Genomic DNA, 17,869 nt, shown 5'->3' with positions numbered 1-17,869 from the left:
CACGTTCTTCCCGAGTTTGCCTTGTGTGTCCGCCCCCGCTCTTCTCCTGAATCAGGAGGGAAGGTATGGTGGAGGTTTGGGGTTAACCAGTTGCCGCGGCTAGAGAGAGGCGACGATTGGAGCTCTATACACAAGGGAGACATTGGCTGCCCCCCGCAAGCCAGAAGTGAATTTTGGTGCTTAAAATGGTGGCTGTCCTGTCTCACTTATTTTGCCAGGGGTTAAGTATGGCAAGATGGCGGTTTAAGGGAAAACCATATGTTTCCATTGGTGTGGCACCTACATATTTTGTCCTACTCCTACCTCTGGTCAAACCAGTTTTTGAAACACTACAGCCTCCTAGCTGAAAGGCCTTGTTACCAGGTGAAAAAGAGGAAGACAATCTACATTACATGCAACTTTCACACCCTCTTTCAAATCTTTTTGTTTTAAATCCCCTGAAACCGGCCAATCTACCTTCAGCCTGGTTTTTCAATAATGTGAAGCACTTACACATGTCATCAGTATGGAACACATCTTCCCACCCCCAACCCTAAAATGTGGTGATGCTATTTTGCTTTGGTGAGGGTGGTGGTTTTTTGTTTAGCAAAAAGGGGTTTCTACTGACCTTTTAGGTGTGGGGGCTTTAATGACTAAAATGGTGAATTGGGAGGGGAGGGGGAAAGCCTTGAGAACAAAGGCTCCCACGATTTTTACCTGCAAAACAGAAATATCAACCAAGCTCCACATTCTTCTGTGTTTCGATAGCTAAAGAATAAATATTTTGCCCATCGCTGCTCACCATAAATGAGACACCAAAAACCAGTTGGGGCTGTGAGGGTTGGTTTTTTTTTTGTCTTTTTTTAAGGGTAGGTTGGTTTGTTTTTTTTAATCATATATTTATTACATAAATATATAGTAAAATAGACCAGCGACAATTACCATAAAAATATCTTTCTTTAAAATCCTGACCAAAAACACAAAAAAGGGTTTGTTTGTTTTCCCCGCCCCAGACTTTTCAGGGTTTTTTTTTCTTTTTTCCAAAATCGCACGTCACAGACAAATCGTGATTGTCATTTTTTTTTTTTTTACATCAGCAGCTTCCTGCTACCCAGACACAAAAAAAAAAAGAAGAAAGGGGAAGGGAGAGGGAATAAAGATGAGGTGGAGGGAGACACAATTTTCCCCACCAGGTTTTCCCCTCCCTCAGACTCCCCCAACCCAACACCCCTTCTGAAACACACTGAAAACCCCATGTCCCAAACGTACATTCACTAATAACTCCCTGCTCACAGTTTCTTTCCCTGCTCTGGACTGTGAGGGGGAAAAACCACAATGCATAGTATATGAGGGGGTGCCCCCTTTAATGGAAACTCACTTCCTCTCCTCCCTAAACCTTCTTGTCTGAATCTGTCATTGCAACTCCTGGAGTTAATATCCTTGCAGAACCAATGAGAATCTGGTGGAGCAGGGGGAGGCGCAGAAAAGATCCGTAGGGTACCATCGGCAGGAACTATATGAGGTATGTACTTGACAAAAGGAATACTGAGAAATGGTACAGGAAAAGTCTTGTCTCTCCTCCCCGCCCCCCCTTGAATAGGCCTCTGGTGTGGGGAAAACTGGCTCCTAACCCCACAAATTGTCACAGTCGTCAAGTGCCTGGGAGGCAGAGGACATGATGGTGGGGTGTTACTCCCCTGGAGGAGCAAAACCTCCTGCTACAAAAGCCTTGAGCTTCTCAAGACAGGTTGGACATCCATCAGCAGAGATGCAGGCTGGCAGCCGCCAGAGGTGTAGGAGGGCAGCCACGCTGTTTGCTGCTTTCCCCTGGCAAGATAGGAAAGGACTGGCGTGATGGTATATGAGTGGCACCTGAGGGGGACTGGGTGTTATGAGATGGGATGAACCCTGAGTTCTCTTCCTCCAAGAGTTGGGTTGAGGCACAAGCGCCATCTTGCCCCGGCAGCCATTACGAGATGTTTCGTGATGCCCTCTGTAGGGAGTTTTGGTGCACCGCAGAAACTTCAGAGAACTCCCATTTAGATGGGGGTGCCTTGCATATATCCCTGGTACAAACTCAAAATGTGCAGATTCCACCCATCCCCTTTTAAACTTAAGTATGCAAAAGCTATCTACTTCCCTTTCAGAGGCATTTTTTGAGGGGGAAGGGGAGGGGGGTCACTGATGTCAGCGACACTGGTTGTTCTTACGGAGGGGCGTTTGCCTCGCCCAGAGATTGGCCTCAATAGCTAGAGCCAAGGAGATGCCCAGGGTGGAAAGATTTTCTTTGGCTACCATGCCACTGCCTCAAGACCTGAGTAACCCCCCTGAAGGAGTCTTGGTGTACCTGCCCCCTTTTTTCTCTTTTCTGCGGAACGGCTGGATGAGTTGGCTGGCTTAACTGTGTGTGTGGATAGAGTCCGCAGACAAAGTTTGAACTGGGGTCAAGTGACCGTGAGAGTTGTAGCTCTAGGGATAATCTGAGTTTGCTCATTCGCATGCAGATCTCCCCCTCTTGTCACTGGCAAACAAATGATGAGCTTTTATATCTATATATGAACTAGGTCTTAGGTCAGCGTTTCCCAAACTTGGGTCTCCAGCTGTTTTTGGACTACAACTCCCATCACCCCTTAGCTAGCAAGACGAGTGGTCAGGGATGATGGGAATTGTAGTCCCAAAACAGCTGGAGACCCAGGTTTGGGAAACCTGTCTTTCATCTCTCTCTGCCACAAAACATGGTGTTAAATCACTCACCCTTCTTTAAATGTTCAAGGGTTTGAGACAGGGCATTATTAAAGGAAAAGACCAATGGGACAGGGCAAGTTTGCCAAGTTACTCAAAGCCAGTGTTTCCCAACCCTGGGCCTCCAGCTGTTTTTGAACTACAATTCCCATCATCCCTGACCATTGGTCTTGCTAGCTAGGGATGATGGGAGTTGTAGGCCAAAAACATATGGAGGCCCAAGGTTGGGAAACACTGCTCAAAGCGATGAAGGTAGTCAAACAGGTCATCCAAATGAGTTCAGGCTGCCAAGCAGGTAAAACCCAACTACAGCAAGGTTACAGCACCAGGGGCTATGCAGAAGTCACAAATGTCTGCTTCCAACAGCAGCAGTGCCTCTTGGAGCCTCAAAGGGGTAGAGATCCCCATCAACAGAGGAGGAGAATGAATGAAGGGGTCCACTGGGCTAAAAGATGGATGGCTGTTATCTCTCCCCCCTACCCGAACCAAAATTCTTTTTTTTGGGGGGGGGGGGTGTTATGGGCAGCAGTTTGTGCATGTGTGTTGCGTGGCACGAGATCGTGCAAAGTGCACAGGGGGGGTTAACGCTTTGTATGCATAGGGAATTGCGCATGTTTAGTAACACACGGTTAATAGAACTATATTTATATATTTATGTATATGTATATATATACACACACACACACATTATAGGTGCAATTGAGCACATGTGCACACACACCCCACCCCCAACATAGACATTTGCACCGGGATTCTGCTCCAAGACAGAACGGATGTCAACCATTATTTTCTCAGGGCTCTAAAATCCACACACACCCCGCCCCCGGTGTGGACTTTCCCAGTTCCTGCAGCTGGATATGCGCAGTGAGTGTTGGGGAGATCAAAATATTACTTTGCAAGGAAACTTCATTATTTGGTATAAGGCAATGAAGAATTAATACCCTGCCCCCTTCTCCCTTCCTGATAATCAGGGGTGTCTTTAGCTGCTTTTGCAGGCTTGTTGACACGAGAGCAAACAGGCTCCCCGTCACGCCTCCATAGACATAGAGATCTTTGCCTAGACGGGCTATATATATAAAATATTTACAAGATTTACAGGATACAGACCAGACTATACACAGCTTGATGTATGAAAGTGCGCCCCTGCTGGCTGGTAAAGGAATAGCATTAAGGCCTCCAGAAAGAAGGGGGATGAGGGGCAGGGGGGCTGAGGGGGTCAAGATGGGATAGAGCTGGAATGGTGAATAGCAAGTGCTTCAGCCCCTCTGACAAGGTGGTAAACAAGTGAGATCAGATGGAGGAGGTGAGGGGGAAACGACAGGAGTGTTTTAAGAAGAAGTACAGAGGTGGTTTTGATGCTCACACAGGATAGGAAGCAAGCCTTAGGCAAAAAACATACAAACCAGACAACCAGGGACTTGAACACAGCAGCAACTCGCAGTCACCTTTTGAGCACCCTGGAAAACAGACCTCGCTGCCTGTCACAATTGTTCCAAACATACCATCGGAAAAGACCAGAGTCCTGGCACTCACAACCCCCTGAATGCACACACACACCTGGCTGCAGTCAACCCACATGGCAGGAATATGGGATCCAAGGGATGAGGGCACACAGTCCAGGGGCAGAAATCACAGATGGGCAATCACAGATGGGAAATGTGCAAGAGGTATACTTGAATGTGTGCAAACACACACACACACACGTTGCATACACACACCACTCCCAAGCTTGGGCATTTATTTACATGCACACACCTCTCAAGTACATGTTCAGATATCTGGCCCACTGCATACAAATGGACACATCTGGGCTCACACAACACACACAGCCATATCCTGCCCTCATGTACTTGGGACACACGTACACACAGGCATGCCACACAGAGTCAGGGTAATAAAGCTCCCACATGAATAAACAATGCGGATTTGTGCCAATGGATGGCCCTCGTATGGCATTCAAAGCTTGCTCAAGACTCAAGGCGATCTCTGCAGAGCCCCTTGGCATCTGAATGCCCATTCTGCTGCCCTGCCTGGTGAAGTGCTGGTGGCAGCAGCAGGGAAGGAAGCCTTTGGTCTCCTCTGGAGCACTTCTGGAGGGTGCACAACAGATACGAACTTGCACGGAAGCCATCTTTGTTGAACGCAGCTCCCTGCCCCATAGAAGGGGGTCACGGGCTGCCTCCTACCAGACCCACACAACACAGTCAAAAGCACACACACACACACACACACACACACACAGGAAGTGGTGGGTAGAGGGACTTTTCTTCCAAATGGAGGAGGTAGATTGGTGAGTAAATTGATGAAAGAGCAGCTACTTGTCACTTGCTTTTCTGTATACTTGGGTGATTTAGGCTTGACCACAGAAGATGAACCAGGGATCCAAAAAATGTTGATTTGTTACCCTTTCAAGATTGATAACGGAGCAGCAAAACAGCAGAAAGTGCCAAGTCTTCCAATGCATGATTTTGGCTGGAATTTCCGCCTGCGTGCAAAAGGTAAAGCAGAAGGGATGTTAACCTCCAGTCACAAAACTGAAGGCTGGAGCTGGGAGCATGGCTAGCAAAATGGCAGTTCTGATGCCCAAAACAAGTTCTGAGCGCACTGTGCATGTGTGTGTGTGTCCTCAAATGGAAACAGTAGTGTTGCTGCTGCATGTAGGGTGGAACAGATGCAATGGACGAGAGGGCATCTGTTACGTTTAATAGCTGCACTGAAGAGTTTTGCTTTGTTTTGGTGGCTAAAATTTCCTTTCCTACCCAAGGCCTTTTTGCATGTGGTCACTGTAGCTGCATACTGAAGAGAAACCTAAGAGCACTTGTGACTCAAAATACTGCAGATCATTTTTGCAAACAACAGCAACAACACTCGTAGCAGGAGCCCTGTGTTTGTCTGTTTGTGTGTGTGTGCTTTAAGCAAACACAATGGCAGCAGTAAAGCTCCCATTTCCAATATGAAGAATTGCGGGGAAATGTTTGCAAATGTTACACACACTCCTGTTTCCTCTCTACACGGTGCGAGAGTTATGGCTGGTGGCAAATTTATCATAGAGTTTAAGGTGGCTTTAGAAGAGGGATCATTGTTTGGAGTGTCTGCCGGCTTGGGATTGTGGGAGTTGCAGTGCAAACCATTTTTGAGGGCATTTGGTTGGGCCACTTGGAAACGTACATGGCGCTACAACCCGAGAAACTGAATTCATTCACTTGCACTTTAGTTGATTAGTCTACCCATTGCACTGATTTTTTTTGGGGGGGGGGGGTTGGAAATGTGGAAAAATAAGAGGAATAGGCTGAAGAGAAATAACTGAGGGAAGGAAGTGTTCTCCCTGCCCTCAGGTCAGTGGTAGCATAAGGGGTTTCCCTGCTTTTGAGTGCAGGGGCTAGAACACTACATGAAGCTCTGTAAATTTCCAAAATGCTGCTCTACACAGGTGCAGATGATCCCATATGTGTGATTGCACAAAGACCATGGGAGCAATTATTTCTGGAGCAAGAAGTTTTTAGGGATACGGCATAAATGTCAACAGCAGACCCCATATTGGAACATATATTCCTACCCAAGTGAGAGAGAGAAAGGGAATGCCTGCTAACAGGGAGCTTCCTATATGCAAATTTTATCAGTACTTGTATTGAAAATGTTTTAATAATAATAGTAATTCTGCTGCCCAATTAACCAGGCATATCTTTATAGTTGTTTAAACATTACACACACTTCTGTCTCAGGTTAAATGTTAAAAAGTTTTCCACTACAGCCAACATTGGAACAAAGTTGTGTGTGTGTGTGTGTTTCTGTGTGTGTGTGCGCGCACACGCAAAATCTCCCATGAACCATGTTCATTTCTCGTTAATCCCCAGCCCAAGGAGCATTTCACACATGCACGATGTTGACTTGATGCCGAGTGTGTCAGCTCACTCAGGAAAAAGCATCATTCACAAGGGGACATGAATATTCTACTTGGTGGTAACCAATTCACAAAAACAAGCCATCGCTTGATGTCGTAGTCATCAACTGATGAGGATGCATGAGGCCCAAGAAAATACATATTTTTTCAACAGACTGGGACACACGGCTTCTGGCCATGGTGCTAGAATGGTTTTGAAATGGGACAGGAGTGGGTGGGAGTACTAACCCACCTTTATCAGAATATGTTACAGATAACTTCGTGAAAGCTGCAGCTTTCTTAGCATGTTCTGTCCTTTATCAGGAATGTAAGATCAGGGCCTGGGCTGCCAGCCAATCATCGGAATCTCTGAAGATACTGAAAAATACCTCCCGGTTGGGAGCTCCATCTGCTACCTTCCCCCATTTCAAAGGAGATGGAAATCCATTCAATATTCCATTTGAAGGCCATTCAATGGGCTAGGGAGATGAGGTTCCAGACCAAACATTTTGAGACATGTGCGAAAATAATCTGTTGCGCTCCTTAGGCTCTGGGTTTGAAATACTGACCATTACAGTTAATACAGACTTCATTTAATTTTTGAAGGAAAAGAAAATCAAGTTTGAGTTGGGGAAGGGCTGTGGTTCAGTGGCAGATCTCCATGTCAAACATATGAAGTTTCATCTCCCCATGTTTCCAACGGAAGGATCTCTGGTAGCGAAGACTCCTGCCTGAAGCTTTGAAGAGCCGCTGGTTGCCAGAGTAGATGTGACTAAGCATGAGGAAGCTTCGTGTTTTGTTTTTTTCTGGAGGATGCGTGGTAAAACGGAAGGAGGAGGCAGGAGGGTGCGAGTGAGGAAGCATCACCAGTGGAGCACTGGGTGCAATTGATGGAATGATGGGCCCCCGGTTTACGAAGCGACATCCAGTTCAATGGAAACGGCTGTTGCAGCTCATTCATGACCAGGCAGCAGAGCTTTTCTTGCCATCCCATTCATCCCTTTCTGCTGGTAGAGAATTCTGACGGAGCGAGAGAAAGAGGACAGTTCCATGCAGAACTGTGTCATGGGCTGGGGGATCAGAAGATGCACAGGGAGGAAGGATGCAAAAAGAGTGGGGAGCGGAGAGTCCAGAGTGTTCTAATTCTGCCCCTCTGAAGGATTTCTTGCATAGCAGGAAAACAGCAGATTAGGGAGTAACCATTCATGGAATTCTTGAAAGGATGCAATATCAAGGGGAGAGGAAGCTGGGTATAGAGATTCGTGGGTGTGCATGGTTGCATACATGTTTTGCACGGCCTTTAAAAACCTGCCATAGACGCACGCTGGTGGCTTCTGGTTGGAACTCAGCCAAATGTTCTCTTATGGAGGAAGGCTGATTGCTCAGGGGCAGAGCTTATGCCTTGCAGGAAGGAGGTCCAACCCTTGTCACCTCCAGCAATAGGACCATGGGTCTTCCCCTCCCCCTTCTTTGGCAAGGAAATGGAGTGGGAATTTGATGGCCATCTGGCCCACGCCCTTGCTGTTGCTGCTCCAGTCATAGTCTGATTCTTGGGGGGGGGGGACCCAAACTGCTAGGAGACTCTTCACAGATCTGCATTGCGTTTCACTAGATACAAAATCTGGGTAAGACCTCTCTTGATGCCTTGGGAAGGCTGCCGTTAGTAAGGCTAGGCAAGCCTGGATTAGACGGAGCAATGGGCTGACTTTGTTTAAGGAAGATTCCTATGTTCATATGATGGATTATTGGTTCCCTGTTCAGAAGCTTCCAGAGATAACTGTGATTTCCTCCGAAGCCTTTGAGAGAGGATCAGAGCCCAGTACATCAATCCTATGCGTGTTTACTAAGCAGAAAGTCCTGGCGGTTTCAGTGGGACTTAATTCTGGGTAAATTGCATAGGACTGCAGCTTTAATTGCATAAAGGTTTTGGGATGGACAGACAGACAGACAGGCGCACACACACCTACAAACACACGCAGAGCGTTCTTAAGCTCATTGCAAGGTACAGATATTAATGCAAGAAGGGAAGTGTTTTAAGTGTGAAAAGACCTCTGTAATGCTTGCTTATAACAGGCTTGCAGGAATGGTTGTCTGGGGGGGTCACAACAGGTTTTAAAAATTAGTGGAGCAGAAATCGGGGAGGAGCAGAATTACTGGGTCTGCAGCAAGAAGGGGCAGAGTTAAGTTATTCATGTGCACTGGCTGCTTCTCAGTGTCTTTTGTGGACAGGCAAGACTGAGCATGAAGGAATCTAAGCTTCTATTTATAGGGCTGTTCTGTGTATGTGCACACACGGGAGACAGGAAGTTTTATGTTGCAATTTAAGTACAAGGAGAAAACGGCAGGCTAAAAAGTTGACTAACCAGGTTGTGGAGTCCCTCGTCTTTGGATACTTTCCTAATTATTATTGCATGGGCATTAGGCTTTGTGGGTGGTTCGGGCAAGACCGTCCCAGTCTCTGTGAGGGACTAGGAGATGTTTTGACTCCCAAGAAGCCGACCACCAGAGGGCCCCCACCCTGCATTTCAACAGATTAACTCACATCTTCCGGGCCAAGAATTCGGCAACTGCACGCCCCCAAGATAAACAATTTCAATAGACACAGCTGCAATTCCCCTGGGGAGACAGTTGATGGGAATACAACTAGGACTGTGTTTGCGCTTTAAAAACAAATGGACGCCTAAATCCCACATCGAGAATAGCTGGATGCTGTGCTAAGAAAAGCCGAATAATTGAGCAAAACTGCATTATGTGTGCTTATTTTGCATAATGTATTCCGCTTCTGCAATGGAGCCTTGTGCTCTCCTACCCTCCTCACGAGAAATTCCACTTAGCCCCACTCCGAGATATTTCGCCAGGTTTTCCAAGCTTATCTTTGCAGCCGTAATTGGCTAGGATTAGCTTTCTTTCTGAGAACTGGGACTCCTGATGACCTGTGTCCTATGCCAAGTCCCTATGTCTGTATGGACCAGTCGCAGCCCTCTAAGATCACCAGCCATGCTGTGGCGGCAACCTGGAACTCTAAGCTCTATTCAATACCATCGGCTCAGCAGCAACGCGCCCCCCCTCCCCCAAACATATCCCACATCTTTATAGGTGATTAAAACAAAACAAAACAAAACAAAACAAAAAGACTACTTTTTTTTCTTCCAACCCCAATTTCGTTTGCGTGATTTTTTCTTTTCTTTTTTTTTCTTTTATGTGAACAGACCCGTACAAAGATTTTATCTTCTTAATTAAAAAAAAAATTATACATACTTATATATATTTTTTTTTCTGTATATTAGCTTAAACTGGAGCTGTGTTTCTCCATGCGCCGGCCCCTGAACCTTCAAAACGGTACATCTGACATGCACCCAACCCATCGCGTTAAAAAACGTTCCCCACGGCGTCTTGAATGAGGTAAGAGGTAAAGGGTTTTGTTTTTTTCCAACGGAAACCAAGTGACAGAGGAGAGAAAGAAAAGGAAGGGGAGCGGAGAGTGGGGGAAAAAAAACAAAGAAAAAGATTATCACTCCCCCGCTCCCCCAATATTACAGTTGCAAAAAAAAAAAAAGAGGGGGAGAAAGAGAGAGGGAGGATTGGCTGACAGATTACAAAGAGATGGATGTATCACAGAATTATGTGGCTCAGGCAAGAGTTCTGACCCATTAACAGCATTAAGTGCCAAAATAAGGGGATCACAGTCTGGTTTGCATTAAGGGCAGAAAACAAACAGGAAGAAGAAAGCGGGAAGCTGGTAGTCTTTTTTTTCCTCCTTAAAAAAAACAACAACACTTCTCCCAATCTGTAGAGCAACTGGGATCAGCAGCTGGAAGTTCCAGGGCTGAATCCGGCCCCCGAAGCTCCAACTGCTGCCCCCTTGCCCCCTGCGAACCCAGAGGCAGGAGAGCTGTGTGAAAGGCCTTGGGTGGGTGGGTGTGGCTATGGCATTGGGAACTGGCTGGCAAGTCTGCTTTGAGGAGTGGGAGGGAAGCCTGGCCCTATCACTGCCACGTTCCGTCCTCCCTCCTCAAAGCGACGCTCCTGTGAGACTATCTGCTGCCCAGGTCTTCAGAGGACCTGCCCGTTCGCCGAACAACCAGGAATAATCAGAGAAGTAGAATGCTAAAATGAAGAAGGAGGAAGAGGAGGAGGAAAGAAGGGTCAAAATGGCAGACGGAGGCAAGACCCAGACCGGAAACCTGGGGCGTTCCTTTTTAGCGTTCCTCGCGCCAGCTAGGCTGATTCGGTTTTTCCAGAATGCGCCCGGGTTTCCAGCTGGGCTTCCTCCCGCCTGGTTGTTGCCTCCTGAGGTGAAGGGGGCCTGGTTCTACCCATGGCGTGAAGGGTCGGCTGGCACGACCACCCTGGGTGGTTAGGAGGTATAAGCGCACCAGAAGATGGGGTGACCCAACACCCCTCTGAAAGGGGGGAGAACTAGATTGGATCAGGCAGTGCTATCCCCATGTTCCTGCCCCGGAGAAGCCAGTTCGAAAGGCCTTTCCCCACAGCCCTGCCACCCTTTCCTGGGCATGACTTCACCTGTGCTACAGCAGCCCTGAAGGTTGAAGAGTGTACGGGGTGTGGGACGCTACGGGGCGGGGGAAATCTTTAAGTGGCGGGCAAAAAACCCCAAACACTTGGCACCTTCCCCCGTTCGGTTAGGAACCCTCCAGATCTGTTAATGCTAGTAGAGTGGCCTGTAGGTGTCTGGGTGGCGGAAGGAACGCTGCTACCTTTCTCCTGTATTGATAAGTGCCATTTGCAAAACAAAACAAAACAAAACACCCCCCAAAAACGACAACGAATAAAGAGAAAGGGGGGGAAAGGACTCAACCCTTACTTGGCTCTCTCGGAGGGCTGAGGAGCCGGGCTCCCGGGCTCGCCGCTTCCCCAGAGAGCAGAGCGCATAAGGGAGGGCAGCAAGGTTATTATAGTGCAGCAAGAAGTGTACCGCCACGCGGCGCAGGAAAGCGTGTGCAAAAGAAGGAGCAAGGGCCCTTCCGAAGCCCAGTGGGAACGTTGCATGCGGACTTTCAGCTTGGGGAGGGGCAGTGTAAGACTGGGCGGGGCCACGTTAGACCAGCCCACCTTGCCCAACATGGAGGTAGATTGGCTGAAGCCTAGGGCGGGGTGGGGGGGTGAGTTTCAGGGGCAGGGAGGAAGGCAGAGGTGTGTCCTGGACCCCCCCTCAGCACTGGAACGCAAAGCAGGCACCTCTTCGGTTCAGCCCTGCAGTGCGATTCGAAGCAAAATATAATAGATCTCTTATTCAATCACCTGTTTTTCCCACTAGGGGGAGGAGTGGAGAGGGGGAGCCTTTGCCTATTTCCAAAGTGCATTTGTCCTTCCCGTGCGGACCTTAAGCCTCAATTTGGGGTTTCTTTCTTGTCTTTCCTTAATCGCCTGTGTTTTGCCAAACCACCGGCAGCAATGTCCCCTCCCCACCCAACCTCCAATAATTTAATAGGATTTCTCTCTGTCTCTCACTCTTTCTCTCTCTCTCGGCTCCTTTTCTTAACTTTTTTTTTAAAAAAAAATCTTTTATTTCTTTTACAAAAAAAGTGCATTTTATATTTTAGCCTCCTGGGGAGGGTAACTAAATGCTAAGAGTTCTAAAAGAAAAAAAAGAAGAAGAAAAAGAATATAACAACCAAACACACTCTGACGTTTCCTGGGACTGTTATGTGCAAAAGAAACATATATATATTTATATATATTGGTAATCAAGTCCGTTTAAACGAGAGAGGTTTGATCAGGGCAAAAGAAGAGGTGCTGACTCGTTCCAGTGCTGTCAGGGGTGGGGGAACTGCTACTGAATGAGGAGAAGGGCAAAGAGGTGGGGGGGGGGTTGGGGGGGGGAGTAAAATATGGATTAATTTCCTTAACATTGTGTCAAAAATTTTAAGACAGATGTCTCACCCTGGAAAGACAGCTTTGGGAGAAAAGGGTATTGGAGGAAGAAAGATAAACAGGGGGTGAGTGAGAAACATATTGCCCACTTAATTTTTTTGTGTTTGTCTGCCTAGACAAAAAAAAAAGTATTGGCTGCTGCACAAGTCTACCGTATAACGAAGGTTCTTTTGTTGTTGTTGTTGTTGTATAGTTTCGACCTTTTTCTTGGTGGCCCGACCCCCATCCACGATGCCTTGCCTCCCCTTCCATGTGATTCACTGACGCTGACGTGCAATATTTAGAAAAAACAAAACAAAAAAGAAAAATGAAAACAACAAAACAGAACAAAAAAAAAAAAAAAGAAAATCTGTTGTGTCCGAGGTGATGAGGTTGGGGGTGGGGGCCCCGCGGCCCAGAAGTCCAGACATCGCCCCAGTCCCAAACTGCCCCATCTCCCCAATTCTCCCACGCCACCCTGTCTGCCCCCCTTTCCCCCCCTTAGACTTCCTGATCCTCGAAGACCTCGAGGAAGAGCGGGGGGAAGAGCTCCGTGGGGCATTCCACCTTCATGTGCAGGAAGCGGCTTGCGTGGCAAGCTCCAATCATGCGCAGGTCGGTCACCTTCATGAGGAGCTTGGGCCAGAAGTGGGGAATGTTGTGTTTGCGATAGTTGATGTAGTGTTCAAATGCCAGCAGGTATGTCTCTTGGCATTTCTCAATCTTGTCGACGCAGATCAGCCCGCTGCGGTCTGCAAAGGGGGGAACAGAGGGGCCGTGAGAAGGGTGCCCGTGGTGCCAGGTCCAAGTCCTGCCTAGCCCAGCCTCCCACTTCCCCGCAGTGGCTCCCAAGATGTTGATGGGAAGCAACACACAAGCAGAGCATGAGCCCAGAAGCCTCCTCCCACTTGGGACTCCCAGCGCCTGGTATTCAGAGTGCATACATGCCTATGACAGCCTTGTCGGCTTGTCCTCCACGAATGTCACCCCCTGGCTAAAGACGTTTGAGCTGCTGGCTGTCATGCCACCTTAGGGTCAATGAGCTCCAGAATTTTACTGCGCGCCGTGTGCTTGCTTTTGCCGGGCCCGAATCATCCAGCGTTCGGCTGGGTGGCCCTGAGCTGGAAATTTCCATCCCAGCTCTGGATTCCAGTGTGGCTGCTTACAGCCAACTCAACAGCCAGCTCCTCCAGCCAAATCTCAGGTTAGGAACGCAAGTCCAAGGAAGCCAACCGGGTGCCTTTGTTTCTCAGTTTGATCCTTTTACTTGGTTTTGTACACTTTGTGGTATTTTAGGCACTGTGACTTGCAGTTATTTTTATTGATCATAGTTTGTAGTTACAAACTGCAATGGTAAAGAGTGAATTTCTGTTTAATTATTATTTGCTGATGTTTCGAGAGTTAATTTTACTGTTCTAATAGATCACCGAGTATTACTTTATTATTCGATATAAGTTGTTCCATTTTAAATTATGTTTTATTGTGATTTTGTGGTATTGGATCAGATCATTATAAGGTATGTGTTCTCTGTTGTATATTTTGTTGCTGAAAACTGCCTTGTGCATAATAATAATATAGAAAGGGGGTATACAAATTACCGTACTTTTCCGTGTATAAGACTACGGTTTTTTTACTTTAAAATAAGGTTAAAAAACTGAGGGTGTTGTATACACGGATAGCGCATATGCCCATTTTCTAAATGTGGGGTGTCTAAATGTAGGGGTGTCTTATACATGGGGGCATCTTATACACGGAAAAATACGGTAAAAGTGAAATGAGACTGTCCGACCAACTGCAACCCTACATTCAAGCTGGCCACTCAGTGCACCCCACCTGCAATGATCCTGAACCCACCTTCTTAACACCCACTGGCTCCAAGACCAATTTAATTGACCTTGGAGGTGGCTAAATTACGCTCCTCCTGGCAAACCCATTGAGCGGTTATCATATTCTCTACTATATCACCCATTTCCTTGTCCCTCCATGGCTGCACTGACCTGCCCAATACCCAAATACACCCCACTCAAAACTGCATATGCCCTGTGGTGGTGGCTCAGGCATAGTTCAGTTCACAGGTGGACCCAAATCTATGCCTTTTAAGGGAAGGGCTCAGAGAGCGGCAGAGGATGTGTTCTGCATGCAAAAAGGCCTTGGGGTTTCACCCCAGCATTTCTAGGCAGTCGCCTGTCCAAAACCCTGCCCAGCTGCTGCGAGTCAACACAGACAAGAAGCGGGGAACCCTCCTGGGGCGGAAGCCCAGATTCCTACTGGACCAACCTTCTAGTCAAGCAGCAGATCAAGGCAAAAAGGAGGTTTTGGCAAAGCAGGCATGCTCACCACTTCATATCCATACATGCAACACACACAGTCGCCTGCAGATTTTCACTCTCCTCCCTCCCACAGCCAGCAGTTAGTCTTGGGTGGGGGTGGGGGAAGCATTTTGACTTTTTCCCAAGCCTCACTGCCAGATCTTCATGGAGACTGCCCCTGCAGAAGGGAAGATTAACCCTTCCTCCCCCTTCTGCACTCACACAAACAGCTCCATGTGCTGTAATTAAGCTTGGAGGAAACCTACTATTGGAGCAGACAGTAAGGGTTTCCCCCAAGTTTAACAGCAGCAGGGGGCGGTGTTCAGTGGGTCACATGGCACAAGGAAGGCGTTAACCCTTCCCCTTCCAGCTTCAACCAGCTCCAATCCTCCCAAGTCCAGTGTAGCAATTCGGCTAAAAAACCCCCAAACCCTTCAATTGGAGTGGTTGAACGGGCTTCTTAAAAAGCCCAAATTCTGTGTTTTTGGCACTGCTGCAGCATATGTGGAGGATTCATTCTTCCCACCCCTACTGTGACCCCCCCTCCAACAAACCCACCAAAATTAGGCTTGAAAAAAAGCCTCTGATTGGCTCCAAGAAAAGGCCCCCACCCCAGCCTGATGGCTGAGAGTGAGCAGATTGGGGGTGCTATGGGCCAGATGGGGAGGCCGCACTCCAGTGGCCCATCACTGGCATAGAAAGTGCTGAGCTGGACGGATCCATGGCCTGACTCAGTATGAGGCAGCTTCCTATCCACCCCCGTTGGGCGGAGAGGGAGGCGTATGCATAATCAGACCCAGGGCTGGAGGGGGGAAGCGTATATCCTGAATCCTGTACCTGAGGACATGAGCAGCACAGCCTGGAGCAGCGCCACTTCGGTGTCGTCCAGGTTGAAGGCAGAGAGGGACTTGCCCAGATCAAAGATGGCGTCCGACACCACGCCCAGGCCGCCGTTCTTCAGCTGCTCCCGCTTGACGGCCATCTCGCCGCTTAGCGTCAGCGTCTCGCTCTCGGGGTCATAGCGCACAGCCGCCCGCAGCGACATGATCTCCATGCAGCAGCCCTTCAGAAGGATGATCTGGTCCTCACAAGGCAGCTGTGGGCAGGGAGAGGCATGGCAGTCAGTGGCAGCCTCGCCGCCGTTCGGCTTGTTAGGGAAGTGCTTCGCAGAGAAGAGGGCCCTTTGCACTCTTTGCTCCAGAATCCATGGAGTTAGTATGTTTCCACTGCCCCCAACAAAGGAGCAAAGCGAGGAGGGTTTATGAGGAGACAAGGAACGGGTGCACTGAGGAGAGATCATGGAAAGGGGAAAGGCCAGAGTCTGGGCATGAATCAAAGCAGGGTGAGGAGCAGCGGGAAATCAGGAATTGCTTGGGAGAGGGTAAGAACTTGGCACTTCTCTTCAAAAATCATTTGTTTGAAGGAAGAAGGAAGAAGAGTCTTGTGACACCTTAGTACACTTACTGTGGCACAAGTTTTTGTGGACTACAGTCCATATCATCAGCTGTATGAAGAAGTATTCCAAGTTACAGGTTTATTATATGCATGGTTTGGGTGGGTGGGAATTGGAATGTACACAGCTATCCTGAAATGTTTCTTGAAACAAACTCCTACCTCTGAGAACGTTCATCATTTTGCAGCTATTAGTCACCCAATACGTTACAGCTTCAGAGCCATTTTGCCCTTTTAGGGTTTTCGCCTTCGTCAAATGATGCCAGCTAATCAGGAATCACAAAGTGGTCACAGTGGCATCATGATGCTACACAACCAATCTGGTTTTGCTACATGCTCGTTTTACATTACTGAGATCAAATCAAGCTATTTTGGAGTACCTGGACCGGTCACTTGGGTGATCCTAGCCAATCAGGAAGCCCATTCCAAGTCAATGCATTCCGAATCAACACCCTTCCTTTTCATTTTGATTTATGAAAGGTTGCTGAAAGAACAGAGCACCTTCTGACACTGACAGAGGCGGTCATGAAAATTGTCTGTCACTTTTGGTTTAGGCCTACCCATCATCAGCACCTCAGCCTGACTGGACAAGGCGATTAACAAGCTTGCTTGCACCCCATCATACCTCTCTACCTGCCCCTTAATATTTCCTTCTGGTGGCAAACCATGGAGATTATTATGGTTGGAGGAAGCAAGAAGCTGGCTCCACACCTGTGGCTTTCCCCTTACTAATCAGTGTAACGGGAAGACATGTGATCTCTGCACGTTCAAGAGATTATCACCAAACTCCTTTCTCCCCAACCCTCTGACAGAATCTACCCACCCACCTCGCTTACCTCTGAAAACATGGGCAGTTTTTTGGCAAAATCCACCACACGGGTGATGGCGGGGGTGATGATCTTCGTAAACTCGCTGAACGCCTCCAAGTCCACTTTGTCCCCATCGGGCATGGAGGCCATAGGTGACTGACCGATATCTTCGGGCTGTGAGTGGGGCAAGAAGAAAGGCAGAATCATGACTCTGCAGAACAAAAATTTGGGGTGAATCCACCTTCCAGTCTCAAAAACCACCAGAATCCAACTCTACTTTTGCAACAGGAAGAACTACGCGTTCTGAATCTTCTGTTGATGTGTGCTGCATGTGCAGCTTGCTGGGAACTAATGGGCAAAACACACAGAAACACGGCCTTCTTTTTAAGGCACATGGTACCATTAGGCAATTCCCCCTTGTTGAACTGTCCGTTCTGGTTCTGAAGGACGCACAACCCTGGCAAAATAAAACTTTGCAAGGTAGACTTTAGCATATCAACAACATGGCACCCACAGGGTCCCCTGCCCTGCTGAAATTAGATTTGAAAGAAGCATTCTATTGCATCCTCTAGAACAGGCTGTTGTAGGCTGTGCTAGATTATGCTAGTGCCCAGAAAAGTTTCTCTGGGTTACAAATCTGTCCATCAACACGAAAAAGCTCACTGCTGTATCTCACACCAAAACCCACAGTTTCCCACCAAGTTGCTGGTTCATTTTCCAAGTGAATAACCTTGATGTCTCTCACTGAGTCAGTGCACATTTCACGTTGGGGCTCTGTCAACAGCGCTGACAAGCAAGCCACAGCCTCATGTGTTGAAGGTAGG

At 47.9% G+C, this 17,869-nt stretch overlaps 1 protein-coding gene and 1 long non-coding RNA gene across 2 annotated transcripts in view; one reads left to right on the top strand and one right to left on the bottom strand.

The window, feature by feature from the left end:
• The first annotated feature begins 2,964 nt into the window (after positions 1 to 2,964).
• On the top strand, positions 2,965 to 12,136 carry LOC309328319. The gene is made up of 2 exons (XR_014150770.1): positions 2,965 to 7,661; positions 7,699 to 12,136. It is a non-coding gene; the product is annotated as an uncharacterized lncRNA (long non-coding RNA).
• A 298-nt stretch (positions 12,137 to 12,434) lies between these two features.
• THRA (thyroid hormone receptor alpha) overlaps positions 12,435 to 17,869 on the bottom strand; it is a 110,642-nt gene continuing 105,207 nt past the window's right edge. The window contains exons 7-9 of the mRNA XM_081838090.1: positions 17,073 to 17,219; positions 15,622 to 15,880; positions 12,435 to 13,227 (exon numbers count right to left, since the gene is read on the bottom strand). Coding sequence (XP_081694216.1) covers positions 12,977 to 13,227; positions 15,622 to 15,880; positions 17,073 to 17,219 — 657 coding nt within the window. The 3' untranslated portion in view covers positions 12,435 to 12,976. The remainder of the gene's footprint in view (positions 13,228 to 15,621; positions 15,881 to 17,072; positions 17,220 to 17,869) is intronic.

Source organism: Podarcis erhardii (assembly GCF_964252035.2).
Source record: "Podarcis erhardii genome assembly, chromosome: 13".
NCBI lineage: Eukaryota > Metazoa > Chordata > Lepidosauria > Squamata > Lacertidae > Podarcis > Podarcis erhardii.
This window is presented reverse-complemented; position numbering and strand designations above follow the sequence as displayed.